Raw genomic sequence first — 14,698 nt, 5'->3', positions numbered from 1 at the left:
ACACCCTGTGACTACATAGTAATACTCAGTCACCAATTCCTCTGTTATTCAATTTCACTGCTGCATGTGATTAAAAAAAAGAATGAGCAATGATTCCATAAATAGCAGCATGTTATGAAGGCAGATCTCAATGTATATGTTGGTACCAGATGGCAATGACCAATTGACAGCCAAAATAGTCTGATTTTATCCTTATTTATTCATTCTTGTGTATTTATCCTTGAGATGGAATCAATATGAACAACTAGTTAAATAAGTATATTGTCTTCTTTTTATGACATCGGTATTGAAAAGCAAAGTTCTAAAGCCTGAAGACAATCAAAAAATCACAGTTGTTTCTTTACTATCTTACTTCTCTTTGCTGTTTAATTTTTATAAATGCTATTTTTCAATGTTCCTCACATTCCTGAAAATAACTGCATTTTCCAAATATTTTCTTCATTGTAAAAAGTGAGAATAGGGGAAGATAAAGCAGCAATCTAGGTGTCTAACCTTTAGTTATGGATGGGAAGCTGGAAGAAGTCAGGGGACCAAGGATTCTATTCCCAGTTTCTCCATGTTGCTATGAGAACTCAGAACTTCACTGTCTTCATCTGCAAAAGGTTGTAAATTATATTTATGCACATTTTAATGGACCTTCTGTGTAACAAACAATTTCAAGAAATATTATAAGCAATAAATTACATTTTCTTTGCTTTTCCTTTACATACCATTTTCATTTAATGTGCTTAGTTCAGCTGAGATTGTAAAAATTTCTGAAGAATTCCTGGACCAGGAATTTCCAAGTTTACTCAAGACATTCAGGTGTGATTACTGACTAGACAATTCCATAGTTTGAGAAAATAGGAAAATAGACCAAGATTTATCAAGATTTTAAAGTTTGCTTTTATGCCACTGTAGTTTCAAGGAATTTTTTTTAAATAACATTGCTCTTTGTCACATTTACAAAGTGGCTTCTTCAAGAACTAAAAAATCCTTATCTGGATGCCCATCTGTATAAAATGACTATATACAGATTTTATCTTGTAGCCTATGCACAAAACCAATGAGATTTAAAAAGCATCATGTTGAAAATCATTACAGCAGTTTGCCCTTTTACATCTTCAAGAGACATAAAATCAAGAAAAATAGGAACAGAGTGTCAGACTTGCAGTGGTTTCAATAACCTGTTTTAAAGATCACGTCTTTACACTAAAATATTCTGCAACTGGTATAGATTTATTGGATGAATTAAGTTGACACTGATGTGAAGTTGGTTTACAATTCATATTTCTATGAAAAAGTTAGTACGAGGCTAAAGAATAGTTAGAAACCAACCCACAAACACTGAAATAATTATTATGAAGAAAACTCATCAACACACTGCTGAATAGCTCACAGGACCTTTAGAACACACACTCTTCTGATACCACATCTCAAGGATACGGTAAAATTGAAAAGGTATACACAGCAATGACAGCAACTGATTACTTCCATGAAAGAAATAATTGAATTCACAACTTCTCTTTATTCTGGAAAAGAGACAACCAACATGACAAAGGTCTACATAGGCCATATAGAAAAATAGCAAAGAGCAAAGGCTCGTTTTGTCTTACAATGTAAATATTATCAAATGAAACTAGCAGGTGCCAGGTTTGAAAACCAGAAAGGAGATTTATTTACCAACTCTCTACCACTGGATGCTGTGGATGGTAATAATCTTTTTACATACTTCCATGAATTCTTGAAAGGATTGGTGTATTTCATCAAAAGAAATACACTGAAAGCTATTAAATAGGAAAAAAAAAATCACAGCTGTGTGAGGAATACCCTGGCTCACAGATAAGTGGATACTAAAAGAGTATTCAGACCTGGTTTTGTGCTCTTTTGGAATGCTACTGTCAAGTGCTTCAAGAGACTAGGTGATGCTGGGATTGATGGCCATCATAATAGGATAGATGGATCTTAAGTTTGATGCAGCATTATTTATTTTTCTTACTATTTTGAGCCAGTGAAGTCATCTGAGGTGCAGCTTACAGAGAGCAGTCTACATAAGTTAAGTTTTTGTGAGAACCTCTGGTCATTCTATTCAAAGGAAACACTCCTAACATAACAAACATTCATGCTTCAATAAAAAAATATTAATTTACTTTAAAATTAATTTGGGCTACTAAAGTTCTGCACTACCACCAGCTATGAACCGCACACACTGTGGCAGCTATGGATGCCCTACAAATGCTAGCTTTTAGTATTTTTCTGACCTACCCCCATGAGACATATTACTTTCTCTTCACTCACTTACCAGGAGAATTTTTGCTTCCCTTTTCACATTAAACCCTTTGCCATGTTACACAGTGAAATCAGCACAGGTTTGAATGACTTGGCAGACACACTTGGTTTGAATAGGTACTTATATGACCCCTAAAACTTGTCAAATATAATTGCTCTAGGGTGGGAGAAGCCCTATGAGAAAATGGCAGCACACACATGAGAGTCTGAACAATAAAGCAAAATTAATGTAATTTTCTACTCATAGCAAAGCAAGACTATTGTGCAGAACATGTCCATTCAGGTAAATAAAAGGATGTCATTCAGAATATTCAAAGTCATTAGTAAAGCTAGAATTTTGCATGTAATATAGTGCTTGAATATTGTATACAATATCAGAGGGTGTCCAAAAGCAAGGCATTTCACAAGCTCTGAAATGTTGAACATGTTTTCTTAAAAGGCTGATTTATACATCTATGTTTATATGTTTCATTAAATGTCTTTTTAATTTCAAGTCGATATGCAGGCAATTTTGCTTTTTCATTGTGCCTGTGAATATAATCTACTTTTTTACAGTTCTTTTTGTGCTACTAGTAGCACTATTCATTTGGTGGAGTGCAACAGGTACATAGCAAATTGTCAATGGGTATTTAGGTTCGCTTGAAAAAAGCCTTATCTCTGACTGAAATTCATACTATCAGAAAAGAGTATTGAGAATAGGAATTTTATTCACAAAAATTACTAAAATTTGGTTTTACATAATAATGTTGCAAGCCCATTACATAGCAGTCTCAAGTCTTTCTCCAGTAGGATTTGGAATGTGAACATATATCTAAGAATAAAAATCCATGAAAACTGTAATCAAACTAATCAAACTTCTCATGTTGTAAAGTTTATGTCTGCCAAATTATAAAATATTTATAAAAATCATAAAATATTGCCATATTAATTCAGAAAATTTCTTGGAAATAATTCAAGCAAGTTACTTGAGTCCTGAGTTCCTAAATTCAGCCTTTCTAACTTTTCTCTTTATTAGAATTATAGCATAAATCTTTCCATTACATTAGCACACAGAAAAATGTCATGCAAGAATTTTTTCTCCATCAAGAACAACTTCAATACTAGAACCTAGTCTTGAGCTTTCCAAACAATGTAGACAATTCACTCTACAGTAAGCATAAATTAGAAAAAAGGAAAAAACAATCATTGCAAGAGAAAAATCAAAAAAAGCAAGTCCCAAGGTTCAACAAGTGAAATGGAAATAAAATGAGTTGCCGGTACATATGGGTAAAATGTCCATGAAAGAACTGCCATTCTCTGCCATCTCCCTGTGTTGGAAAAGACACCTGCAGCATTCAACTGTAAAATGCAGTCAGACTTAAAAATTCTTAGTACTGTAAACTCTACAAGGGCATGCAGACACCCTTAGTACCAGGTGTCTTTAAAATCAATTACAAAACACCTTCCATGAGAAGTAGGAAAATCGTAGCAGGTAGCTTTTTCTGAATTTAAACAAACCTTATTTCATTCCAAAATTGACAGTTTCCATCTTTCCCAGCTCTAAGATAAGATGGAGATTTAAAGATGCAATTCCCCAATGAAATTCTTTTAATTAGTGCAAAACGAAAGGTTCCTATGGAAGGCACAAGCCTTTCTTGCCGCCAGTTTCCCAGAACTTCAGCTAAATAGCTATCAGGTTACTTTTCAGAACAATTTAAACAGCAGCTGACAGAGGCAGTAAGATGTGGTCCTGTTCTTCAACTCAACATCTGAACTGCAGAACTGTGTACAGCAAAAGGGGAAGGGAAGTAGAAAATTCAACAGGATGAAAGCAAAGGTTGAAGCTTAATTTTTAGGAAACTCAGTCTACAAACACGGCTAAATACAGATACGTAAGCTTTTATCCCCTTTGTCATAGCTATTTAAAAGGCAACTCTTATTCATAAGCTCTTCTGAAATCCTCCCTTCTAGTTTCTAAAAAACCCCAAACCAACAAACTCCACAAAAAATCCAACACATACAAAGACAACAATTCTAAAATCACCATCTTCCATAAGATAAGATGGGCACCCTTTCTCTATATGCAAAATCACAAAACATATAAAAAACTTATCTCCATGAGCAGGCAGCTGTGAACTCAGCAGATCTGCAGAAAATAACCCAAAGGTTTTATCAGATCAAATGCTGAAACTAAGCCAATAAATACTGAATACACTGTATAAAAAGGGAAGGTTTATGCAATATGTAAATTATCCCCATTCAAAGTACTGATAAAGCTTCTTTTAATCTTGTATGATGTTTTAGCACTGTCCTTCCAGATAGAGCACTTATAAGGTAAAGAAAACATACAGAGCTAGAAAGCGTGACCAGTGGAAAAAAATGGGTAGTTGTTATGGCTAGATGGAAGATTAGTGAGTGACCTTATTACAGTTACCAGATAATGTGGAAATACATACAAGGTTGTAAAACAGAGAACAATGAATTGTTCAGCAGATCTTTGAGCTTTAAGACAAAGCATGGCAGTCCTTAAGAGCAATCAGTATGACTTAGACTGGTGTATAGGAATCCATTTGTAGCCTTACCATTTCACTCCAGTTATTTAGGCAACATAACCAAGCCATTAAGAATGGATGAAGTATGGGTTATCCTGCCCTATATCAGGAGGAATAATAAGGAGGCCTTCCTTCCAAATCCTGTCAAATCATGTGAAATGTAAAATCAGAGAAGAACAGAAGAGATTAAATAATTTCATTCTACCATACACCAAAAGAAAGATATGTATGTATGTATGTATGTATGTATTCTCCCATGGTGTAACAGATACACATATTTTTAACTACTGCCAACACAAAGCAGTACAGCAACTTGATTTATTACATGCAGATTCTTCTGCATTGTTGCTAAACAGTACATTGGTCCAAAGTTACTAAAATACTTAAAAAACTATACATTATGTAAACAAAACATAAATAAGACAGCATAGTTCTTTGTACATATTATTTAGTACAGGTTTTTAGGAGTTCAGGAATATGTACAATTCTATACTGTAGACTGCATTTTTACAATGCATAATTTTTTTTTTAAAGAAACAAGCCAAAAATAAATTTCACAAATACAAAGGAGATATGTACTGTCATAAACACACTGGCAAACAGTCCATAGTGTAAGATGGAACATGTGCAAATTGTGAGATTTCTTCAAACTGTTACATGAATTAATTGGTCATCTCTGAGCCTTTTACTAGAGAACTTTCTGAAAACTTCTGACAAACTAAAATTTTTCTTTCTCCATTTCCCCACAGGTAAACAGGTAAGAACTGTAACCTTATTGAGTAAACCAATTGCTTAAAACATTATAAGAAATTTTTCAATAGTTAACAAGTTCCAAAGTTTGAAGAATGCCCCAGAATTTCAAAGTGGCTCATTTGCAGTAAATTCAGGGTGCAGCTTTGTCAGGTTTATCAAGGCAAGATGACTGAGATGCAGGGAAGACTGCAGTAGCATTTCTGCTTGTGGAACTAACAACAGGAAGCAGTGATGAACACAGGGAAGGAACTTTTGGTGCTGAAGTATTTAGAGCATTCAGTATGGCTCCCTCTGGACTGACCAACAGTTTTTTGATAGAACCATCTAGCTGAAACACTGATGTGTTGCTTAGTAAATGAGAGTTCGGAGGATGAACAGCAGAAACAGAACACGCAGCTACATTAATGGGAGACTTTGTCACTGAAGATACAGGCAGAGTTACTGTAGACAGTGGAGTACATGAGCTAGCTGGAGTACCAAATATCTGAGGTGTTGCATGTACGATGGGTAAAGCATCTGCAGCTCCAAAAGAGTTCACAATTTTTGTAGAGCTTTTCAAAGGATGTTTTGGTATTTGCAAACTTAATGAATTACTTGGTGCTAGGATGATTTTTGAGGTTATTGGATTAACAGTTGGTACATCTTGAGGCTCTTGACCATGGTTAATTGTTAAAGGAGTCTGCTTTGTATTACAGGAGAGAAGAAGAACATGGCTGCCAGCTCCAAGGCCTTGTAGTGGAACAACAAAGCGAGTACCATTAATCATTATCTGAGTTCCAGGTGCCAAAGGCATACAAGTGTTAATGACTATTTTCTGTTGAGTGGAAGGTTCATTCAACGGAATTCCTCCTGTTTTGCTTGTTACAGGGGGCAAAGCTTCAGACATCTGAACAGCAGAAGCACAAGCATAATCATGACTTTGTTTCTCTGTACTGGGGGGCACCTGCTGGCATTGCAGGGTGGAAAGACTGGGAAAACTATTTACTTCACCTGTATTTGGCGATGGAGGGGGCAACACACTCTGAGGTTTGTGAATACCTGCATGACTTGACACAGCAGCTGAAATTCCTGATGACTGAAACTGAACCAGTGTGGGCAACTGTCTTTTTGGTACTGGAAGAGGAGCTGGGACTGCTGCCAATTGAGGAACTGTATGTAACACCTTGTGGGGGGTGGCTGGAGGTCCAGGCAAGCTAATGACTGGAAATTGCAGAGCAGATGCTAAGTTTTGTGGAGATACTGTTGGCTGTGTTGAAATCAGCACAGACGAAGCAAGATGTCCTGTCTTCACAGTTGATATACCCACAGTATTTCCAATATTTGATGTACAAAGTTGATTACCCAGAAATGGCCTTATTCTTGAGGGATCATTGCCACCAATCAAGACAGTAGGCTGTGCCCCAGAGGAAGTTCCACCTGATGTAACTGAAACAGATTCTACTTGTGCATTTGCTGTTGTCATTGTAAAGGCATTTTCAGCTTTTGTTGCAACACATATAGATTCACCAGCTGACACAGCAAAACTTGGAACAGGAACCACAGTACTACTTGTCAAGGATAGGGCCGAGGCTGTCCTCTTCTTGTCTTCTCCTTTAGAAATGCCAGAGTGAAATATATTAACTGGTACAGCCTCCTGTGCACTGCCTTTAGTATTTACAATGGTCTGACCTATATTTAGTCCAATTTTCACATCTTTTACTTGAGCAATAGTTGGTGATGAGTTTATTCTTATTGGTGCTCCTACTGTAGATGGGATTAAAATCAACTGCGGGTGCTCTGTGGTATTAACAAAGCTTTTGGTCAGGGAAGAAGGAAGTTTCTGTTTCAATGACTCTGCAACTAGACTGGTGGTTGATGGGCCACTGGCAATTTGCGTGTTAATGAAAACCAGCTTCTGAGCATTAACAGCAGTGGATGTTGGACAGGGTATAATATTGACCCCTGATGCCCCAGATGGAGATAAAATTGGTGGATTTGTGACTAATGTAAATTTCTGGACTGGAGTACCACTGATTAACTCTCCATTTGTTGCAGAACTTGACTCAGATTGTGTAACAGATTTTGTTTTCACTTTAGTATCCCCTTGAAGCTGCACAGAAGAATTTGGAGTTTTTACAATATTACTTTGTCCAGTGCTAGTCACACTAACAAGGCTGTTTGGAGCTGCTGACACCAAATTGCTAGCTAACGGAATGGAGGATAAAGAAGAAGATACATGGCAGGAGTCCTCTCTTACTTGACACAAAGAGTCCCAAACAGCTGGGTGCTGTAGTGTGAATTTGTTATTTTTCTCCATTGCCTGGGTAAAATCAGCAGGGGAAGCTGGAATGTTAACAAAAGAAGTTCTTGAGGGGGCAAATACAGAAGGAGATGATTGTCCAATATGTGGGAGACCAGATGTGGCTGTTGGTACAAATGGAAGACTACAGCATGATACTGCTGTGGTTTTTGGCACGAGAAAGGCCTGAAGTTGAGATGCATAAGTGAAAACTGAACTAGGACATAAACTACTAGGTGACATCTGGTCTGGGTTTGTTCGCACTTTAACAATTCCAGTGTTTCCACCTCGTGTTGTGACCAGGATAGATTGCGATTCTCTTACACACACTGTCTTTAGCTCTTGCTTAGTTTCAAGGGAGTCAGTTTGCTGCTGTGATGCTACACTGTGAGAGGCAGAATCAGTGTTTGTAGATGCACTTAATGCTGTTGCTGGTGTTAAGGTTTGGCTAGCTGTGAAAAGAGTAGGTGAAGCCAAAGACACAGGCAATGTAGCAGCCAAAACTGTAGTCTTGAATTTGCCACTGTCACTTTGGCTTACCTTAATTATTGGTAAGTTATCTGCTGAAGTTACACTAGACAATGGTTGTGTAGTGTTCATGGGACCAGCCACTTGTGATGAATGGGTAGTGTTCTTGCTAAAAACTGTAGTGAGTGACTGAGTGGTATTTGCAGGGCTTGTTACCAGAACAGGTGTTAAAGAAACACTGACATTTGGCATTTCTGGTGAGGATGTACAGTGCATCTCAAATGACTTTTGTTGTAGTGACTGAATATCCTTGGACACAATTTTTTCTTCCTTCTGCTGAAGAAGAAAATTCTTAGGTAAAATAAGAACTTGTTGCATAACTTTTTCTCCATTTTTAGGGTCAATCATAGCTTGCATTTGAATTTTCACTGAGTTGTGGGGAATGTCTATTGGTACGCAGTGGCCATTTGGCATTTTGTATACCATTTGCAAAGGAGTCTTTGAACTGGCCTGGCAGGGCAATGCTGGTTTGATCAGTGATGATTCCAAAGCTGGTAAAACTGATTTTTCAGAAGTAGATACGTTCATGCTTGCAGGAGGCAACAGTTGATTTGTTAAGGTCACTTTGTTCCCAGTATTCTTGGCAAGCAAGGCCTGGATGGGTTTGGTCCCTTTTGGAAAGTTTGATACCGATGTTGCAGGATCTGTCAAGGAAAGCAGTTCCAGAGTTGACCCTTCAAGTTGCTTCAGCTCAGTCAAGCAACTATCCAACTGCAGGCTACTTTCTGAACTCTGGACCACAGCCTCATTAGTGCTCAGTTTAGCTTTCTTCCTTGGTGAAAGCTCAGCAGTGCTTTGATCCAGACAACTATTTTGCTTGAACTGTCGTTTACTGCATTTAGGCAGTGTCTTCTGTATCTCTTTAGAAGCTGATTCTTTTTTCAGAATTCTGTTTTTTCCTGCAGATGAATTCATCTCTAATAGTTTCATTTCATCTGCAAGGATATTAAAACAGAAACTGTGTTTTACATACTTGCAACTGATGCCCCTATAAAACAGTTTTACAGTGTCTCGCTAAAGGCAATACACTAATTTGCAAGAGTAAAGTTATGCGGAAGGAAATGTCTAATTTTTTTAAGGTGTCTGTTCAAGGATCTTTGCTATACAAAAAGGGGGTAATAAGGAAAGGAGGAAGTAATAAACAAGAACATACATGGACTGAAACCTGACCAGCAATGGGAGACAGTTAGGAAAACCAAACCTTGTCAGTTAGGTTAATTGACAACAGTATGTGAAAGCATGAAAATGTATATTCCAGCAAGGTTATCTTGAGGGGGAAAAAGGGAAAAGCCAGGAAAAAAATATACAGAGACATAGATCCAACCAAACAAAAATGGAGACAATGTCAAGAAACAACTTCACCAATCACCCCATTTAATGGGCTATCAGGAAACTGCAGAGGCCTCTTGCAGGAAGATAACTTTCTGAACCTAATATGATTATAAACCCAGGGAGATCTTTGAGACAGAGGCAGGAGGGGTAAGGGAATTGGTACAGCTATACAACCCATGAAGCAATGTATAGCGATAAGGGGAGATGCAAGGACAGCTGCAAGAGGTTACAGCTTGTGGGCCTAGTGACAGCTGCTGGGGGGTGAGTGTCTGTATCCTCCCCAAATCCAGTGAGTGTGTATTCACTGATAAACTTCAAGCTAGACTAGCTGGTGAGCAGGAGGTCCTGGAGGTCTGGGCTGGCCTAATAGGTGGACTTAGTGAGTGGGGGATGCCTGTGCCATGATGTGAATACCATGTTTCATAGTGAGCATCAAGCTGGACTAGCCAGTGAGCAGGGGATGCATTAAGCGGTAAGAGGGCTGAAGATGCATGCAGGAGGGCCAGGTGGACAGAAGGGCCATGCATTGAGGTTTTGACTGCATGGGGCTGCAGAGGGTCCTCTCCAAGGAGAGAGGCCAGAAATTGCCTTGTGCGAGACACAGCTGACTCCAAAACAAATCCACTACAGGACATGGCTGAGCCTGTCAACCAAGCTGATGATGTCTCATGGATAATGCTTTGTAGAAGCATGTGATAGAATGGACCGAGGAAAAAGTGTAGAAACCACAATTCTGTAGACAACAAGGTCAACAAAGAAGGAGGGGTAATAGGTGCTCCAGGCACTGGAATGGAATGGACTCCCCTGCAACCCAGTAAGACCCCTGATCAAGCAGGTTTACCTGCTCCTATGAAGGACCCTGCTGGAACAGGTATGTACATTGAAGATACTTGAGAACCCCATTCTACTGCAGGTGAGGAGAATGCCTTGAAGGAAGTTGCAGCCCATGAAGAGCCCACTCTGAAGCACGTTCCTGACAGGCATATGGGAGATCCACACAGTCTTATGCTGAAAAACTCTAGCCTATGGAGAGGACCCACAATGGTGCAGTTTGTGAAGCACTGAATTCCATAGCGAGGACCTCACACTGGAACAGGGATGAGGAAGGAGTAGAAGGGACTAACTGTTATGAAATGACCTCAATCCCCAGATTCAATCCTTCCTATGATATCTGACAAGGGAGGAGGTGGAAGAATTGGGAATGAAGATAAGCCTTGGAAGAAGGTGGATATGTGAAAGGGAGGGGTTTAGGTTTTGTATTTGTTTCTCACCATTCTACTCTATTCTTAATTGACAACAAATTCAAGTTAATTTTCCTGAAGTGAGTCTATTTTGACTGTGACAGTAACCAGTGAATGATCTCCCTTGTCTGTATCTTGACCGTTAAGCTTTTCCACATTGTTTTCTCTCCCTAGCCTCTTAAGGGAGGGAGGGGTGACAGTGGTAGGACAGGCATCTGGCAGCTGGCCAAGGTCAACCCACCATAAAATTCCACACAGATCTACTATGTTATCATAGAGATAGTTAAGCACAAAAAATGGCAAACTTCAATAAAGCAGAATTTTCATCTTGGTCATGTTTGCCTTCTTCAAGTCTACATCTGACAGATATGGACCACAAGCCATTTTCATATTATCAGTGGTAGAGTTAAGGTAAAAAGTACGACTCAAACTCACATGGAAAAATTAGGTTCCCAAATGAACTCAATTCAGCTCCTGAATCAAGTTCAAGCTACTGAATTCCAGTAAATGCTTACCATTGTCTGAGTGATCTTTTTTGGGAACTTCTATATGTTCTGCAGACTCTGATGATTTACCGCATACTACTGCAAAAGATTCTTTGCCAGAATCAACTTCACTTTCATCATTACTCCACAATTCTCTGGTAAATTTATCATGGTCTGGATGTCTTTTAAAGTCATCATAGTCCTTCTTCAATCTAGACCTTAAAAATAACAAAACTAACTTTACTAAAAAAACATACTTTTAAACATTAATTTTATTTCTATTTGCTGCCAAACAAAAGGTTGGTATAGATTTAGTTGCCTGTGCCCTTCAAATAATTACACTGTAGCCCTGTCTGCAAGTCTCTGAAACCAGAAAATGTGAAATGAGAGCAATGTCCCTTACTTTACCAAAACTGAATTCTATTTCATTAAGTCCTCTAACAATAGCAAAAAGACTGAGTCAAATGACCATTACTGTTTTACTGTATCCATATTCCTTTCCCTCTTTCATCTTTCCTGTGACAAATATACCTGTACGGACTAGAGTATTAACTGTAAAAAGTCTACTCCTTACTTTGAAGGCAACCCCAAGAAGAGAATTCAGTAAATATAGTTTTTCTTAAACACATCATGCCTCTGGCTCAGCTATGACACTGTATTGTAACTTTCTCCTTAAGAACACTTTCTTATCTCTGGCCCATTAGAACAGCTGCTGCTATGAGTTCCATAGGTTCACGTTCCACTAAAGAATGTGCATATGACAGAAATACACAGGTACTTCACTCATTTGAGCACCATTCATAAGCACACCACTTACCTTGATAGTGCTAACCTGTACATGTTTTCATTGTCCCTTCTTCTAAACCATTGTTTACATGGGATGTAGTGGCTATTTTAGTGTACCAATACATTGAACTTCAGGATTCAGCTGGTGCTAACCAACACAATGCCCAGAAGGATTATTTAGGAAATTAATAAATAAATTATAGCAATTAACACCTTGTGTGGAATAGAATCTAGACTATTCTGGACCTAACCCTTATGACAGTAACAGTAAGATCTTAAATTTACTCATTGTTCTGCATTAGTGTATCAGTTGTTTGCATTGAATGCAGCAATGGCCAACTGCTCTCTATGAGTTGTAGAGGGAGGAGCCATGAATGATGTCACAGCTGGTAGGGCATGAGCCTCACTAGTCAGCAAGCTATTCCACTCCCACTGAATGTGGTCGCAAGCAGGCCTAGGGATGGATATCTGGCTTCAACCAAGAGCCCAGATTAACAGGCAAATTCCTGGTGCTGAGGCAGGTCTGAGATCAAACTAGGAAGTCAATTCAAAGTTTAAGATCAGGACCAGGATCCTGCAGTGATGGCTGCCAGGGCCAGGACCCAGTTGAGTGATTTCTGGGCAGCTCCACAGTGATGATGCAGGTAGAAGGTCAGTCTGCGCGTCAGTCCAGATGAGTGGGATCCATGGCCAGGCACAGTAACTGCTGCAATTGAGCTGGAGACCGGCACATCCCCAGCAGAGACTGAAGATTGCAAAATGACCTGAAATGGGATCATGGACAGGCAGCATAGACGGAGAGCCTGATGGGGCTTCTAAGGGTCAGTGAGATCTAGTCATTTACTGAGAGCAGACACTGAAGCCTGTATGATGTCGTGTGGATAATACTTCAACTCTGCCATCAGGATTTTGAGCTTGAAGTCTAGGTGTGGAACAACTACAGGAGCACACCGGGAACTACTGTACTAAAGTTTGTGGATGTAATTTTCTTTTTTCTTTTGAGGAACCTCTGCTGTGAGGCCAGTGAACAATTGTAATCAGTGGGCACAAGTAACTTTCTCTTTTAAACCTTTCTGCTATTCAAATACAATCCAACATTATACTCTGTCATAATCTTGAAAAGACCAGAGGATCTTTCAGAAGGGAAAGAAAAGGATTTTGATCATAAAGTCTGCTCCTCCTAGTTAAAGCCTAGTAAAGGGAGAGAGGGAGGGAGGGTGGGTTGCCCAGCCCTCCACACTGTTTGGAAGTTAAACACTGTTATTCAACTAGGAGATGTTAGTACCTTGCTGAGACAGAGCAGCTGCAGTGAGACTTATGGGGGAACTGATGTTTCCACCATTGCAGCAAATTTTGCTCAATTGGTGTTTCCCTTTTAGATGACACCTTTCTTCACCACTGTCACTGGTGCTACACTACTGCTTAGCAGTTGCATAATGAATCAGACCAAGACAGTGACCTAGAATCCTTCATATATCTTTCTTTTTTCCCCATGATTTGTAAACATCACTCTTAAGAAGGACCTGGTCCCTGATATGCTATGTGTAGGTCCAAAAAGTTATGTCATGGAAATACTCAGGCTTTCCTCGTTGAATAAACTAGGGTTACAGCATAAAACACACATACTAAAGACACGAGTTGAATTCAGTTAATTTGGCAAGTTATCTTGCACTCCAAGTGCACGCTTCTCAAGCTACCAGCACACGCACACGTAAAATCTCAACTACACTGTTCCAGACTAAAATTTACTCCTATCAATCACAGCTAATATATAGCATTTCACACACTTTGGATGACAGTTCTGTGTTCTATGACCATATTGATGCAACACTGGCAACAAACAGAAGCTGGAAGCCACTGTGCTCCAAGAAAGTTATGATCATCTTGCCATTACTGAAACCTGGTGGGATGTGACTGGAGTGTGACTACTGATGGCTACAGGTTCTCCAGAAGAGACAGGTGAGGAAAGAGAGAGGCAGAGGGGTGGCCCTCTACATCAGGAGGCAGACTGAGTGTGAAGAGCTGTCTCTGAAGAGCAGCCACGAGCAGGGCAAATGCCTGTGGCTAAGGATCAGGGACCAAAGCAACAAAGGGAACCTTGTGGATGGTTTTAAGTGCAGACCCCTGATCGAAGGGACCCTACTGATGAAGCCTTCTTGCTCCAGCTACAGGAGGCATCATGCTCACAGGCTCTTGTCCTGCTGGGGCATTTCAACCATCCCAAAATGTGCTGGGAAAGCAGCACAGCAAGCTGCAGGCAAGCCAGGAGACTCTTGGAAAGCATGAGGGATACTTTCTGGAGCAGAGGAGTAGACAGCAGCCCTTCCAGAGGGGATACAATCCTGGATCTGAAGGGCACCAATGGAAGTGAGCTGATGTTGAACTTCAGCGTTGGAAGGAGTCTGGGCTGCAGTGACCACACATTGCTGGAGTTTGCAGTCCTGAGGGCTATGGGCCAGGTGAGGAACAAAGTTAGGCCCCTGAACTTTAGGAAAG

At 39.5% G+C, this 14,698-nt stretch overlaps 1 protein-coding gene across 1 annotated transcript in view; it reads right to left on the bottom strand.

The window, feature by feature from the left end:
- Positions 1–799: 799 nt before the first annotated feature.
- Positions 800–14,698, bottom strand: part of KIAA2026 (KIAA2026 ortholog) — a 49,202-nt gene continuing 35,303 nt past the window's right edge. Inside the window, exons 7-8 of the mRNA XM_054285224.1 lie at positions 11,447–11,634; positions 800–9,293 (exon numbers count right to left, since the gene is read on the bottom strand). Coding sequence (XP_054141199.1) covers positions 5,683–9,293; positions 11,447–11,634 — 3,799 coding nt within the window. The 3' untranslated portion in view covers positions 800–5,682. The remainder of the gene's footprint in view (positions 9,294–11,446; positions 11,635–14,698) is intronic.

This window comes from Melozone crissalis, unplaced genomic scaffold, assembly GCF_028551555.1.
Source record: "Melozone crissalis strain CALT ecotype California unplaced genomic scaffold, PUWL_Pcris_2 ptg000005l_1, whole genome shotgun sequence".
Classification (NCBI taxonomy): Eukaryota; Metazoa; Chordata; class Aves; order Passeriformes; family Passerellidae; genus Melozone; species Melozone crissalis.
This window is presented reverse-complemented; position numbering and strand designations above follow the sequence as displayed.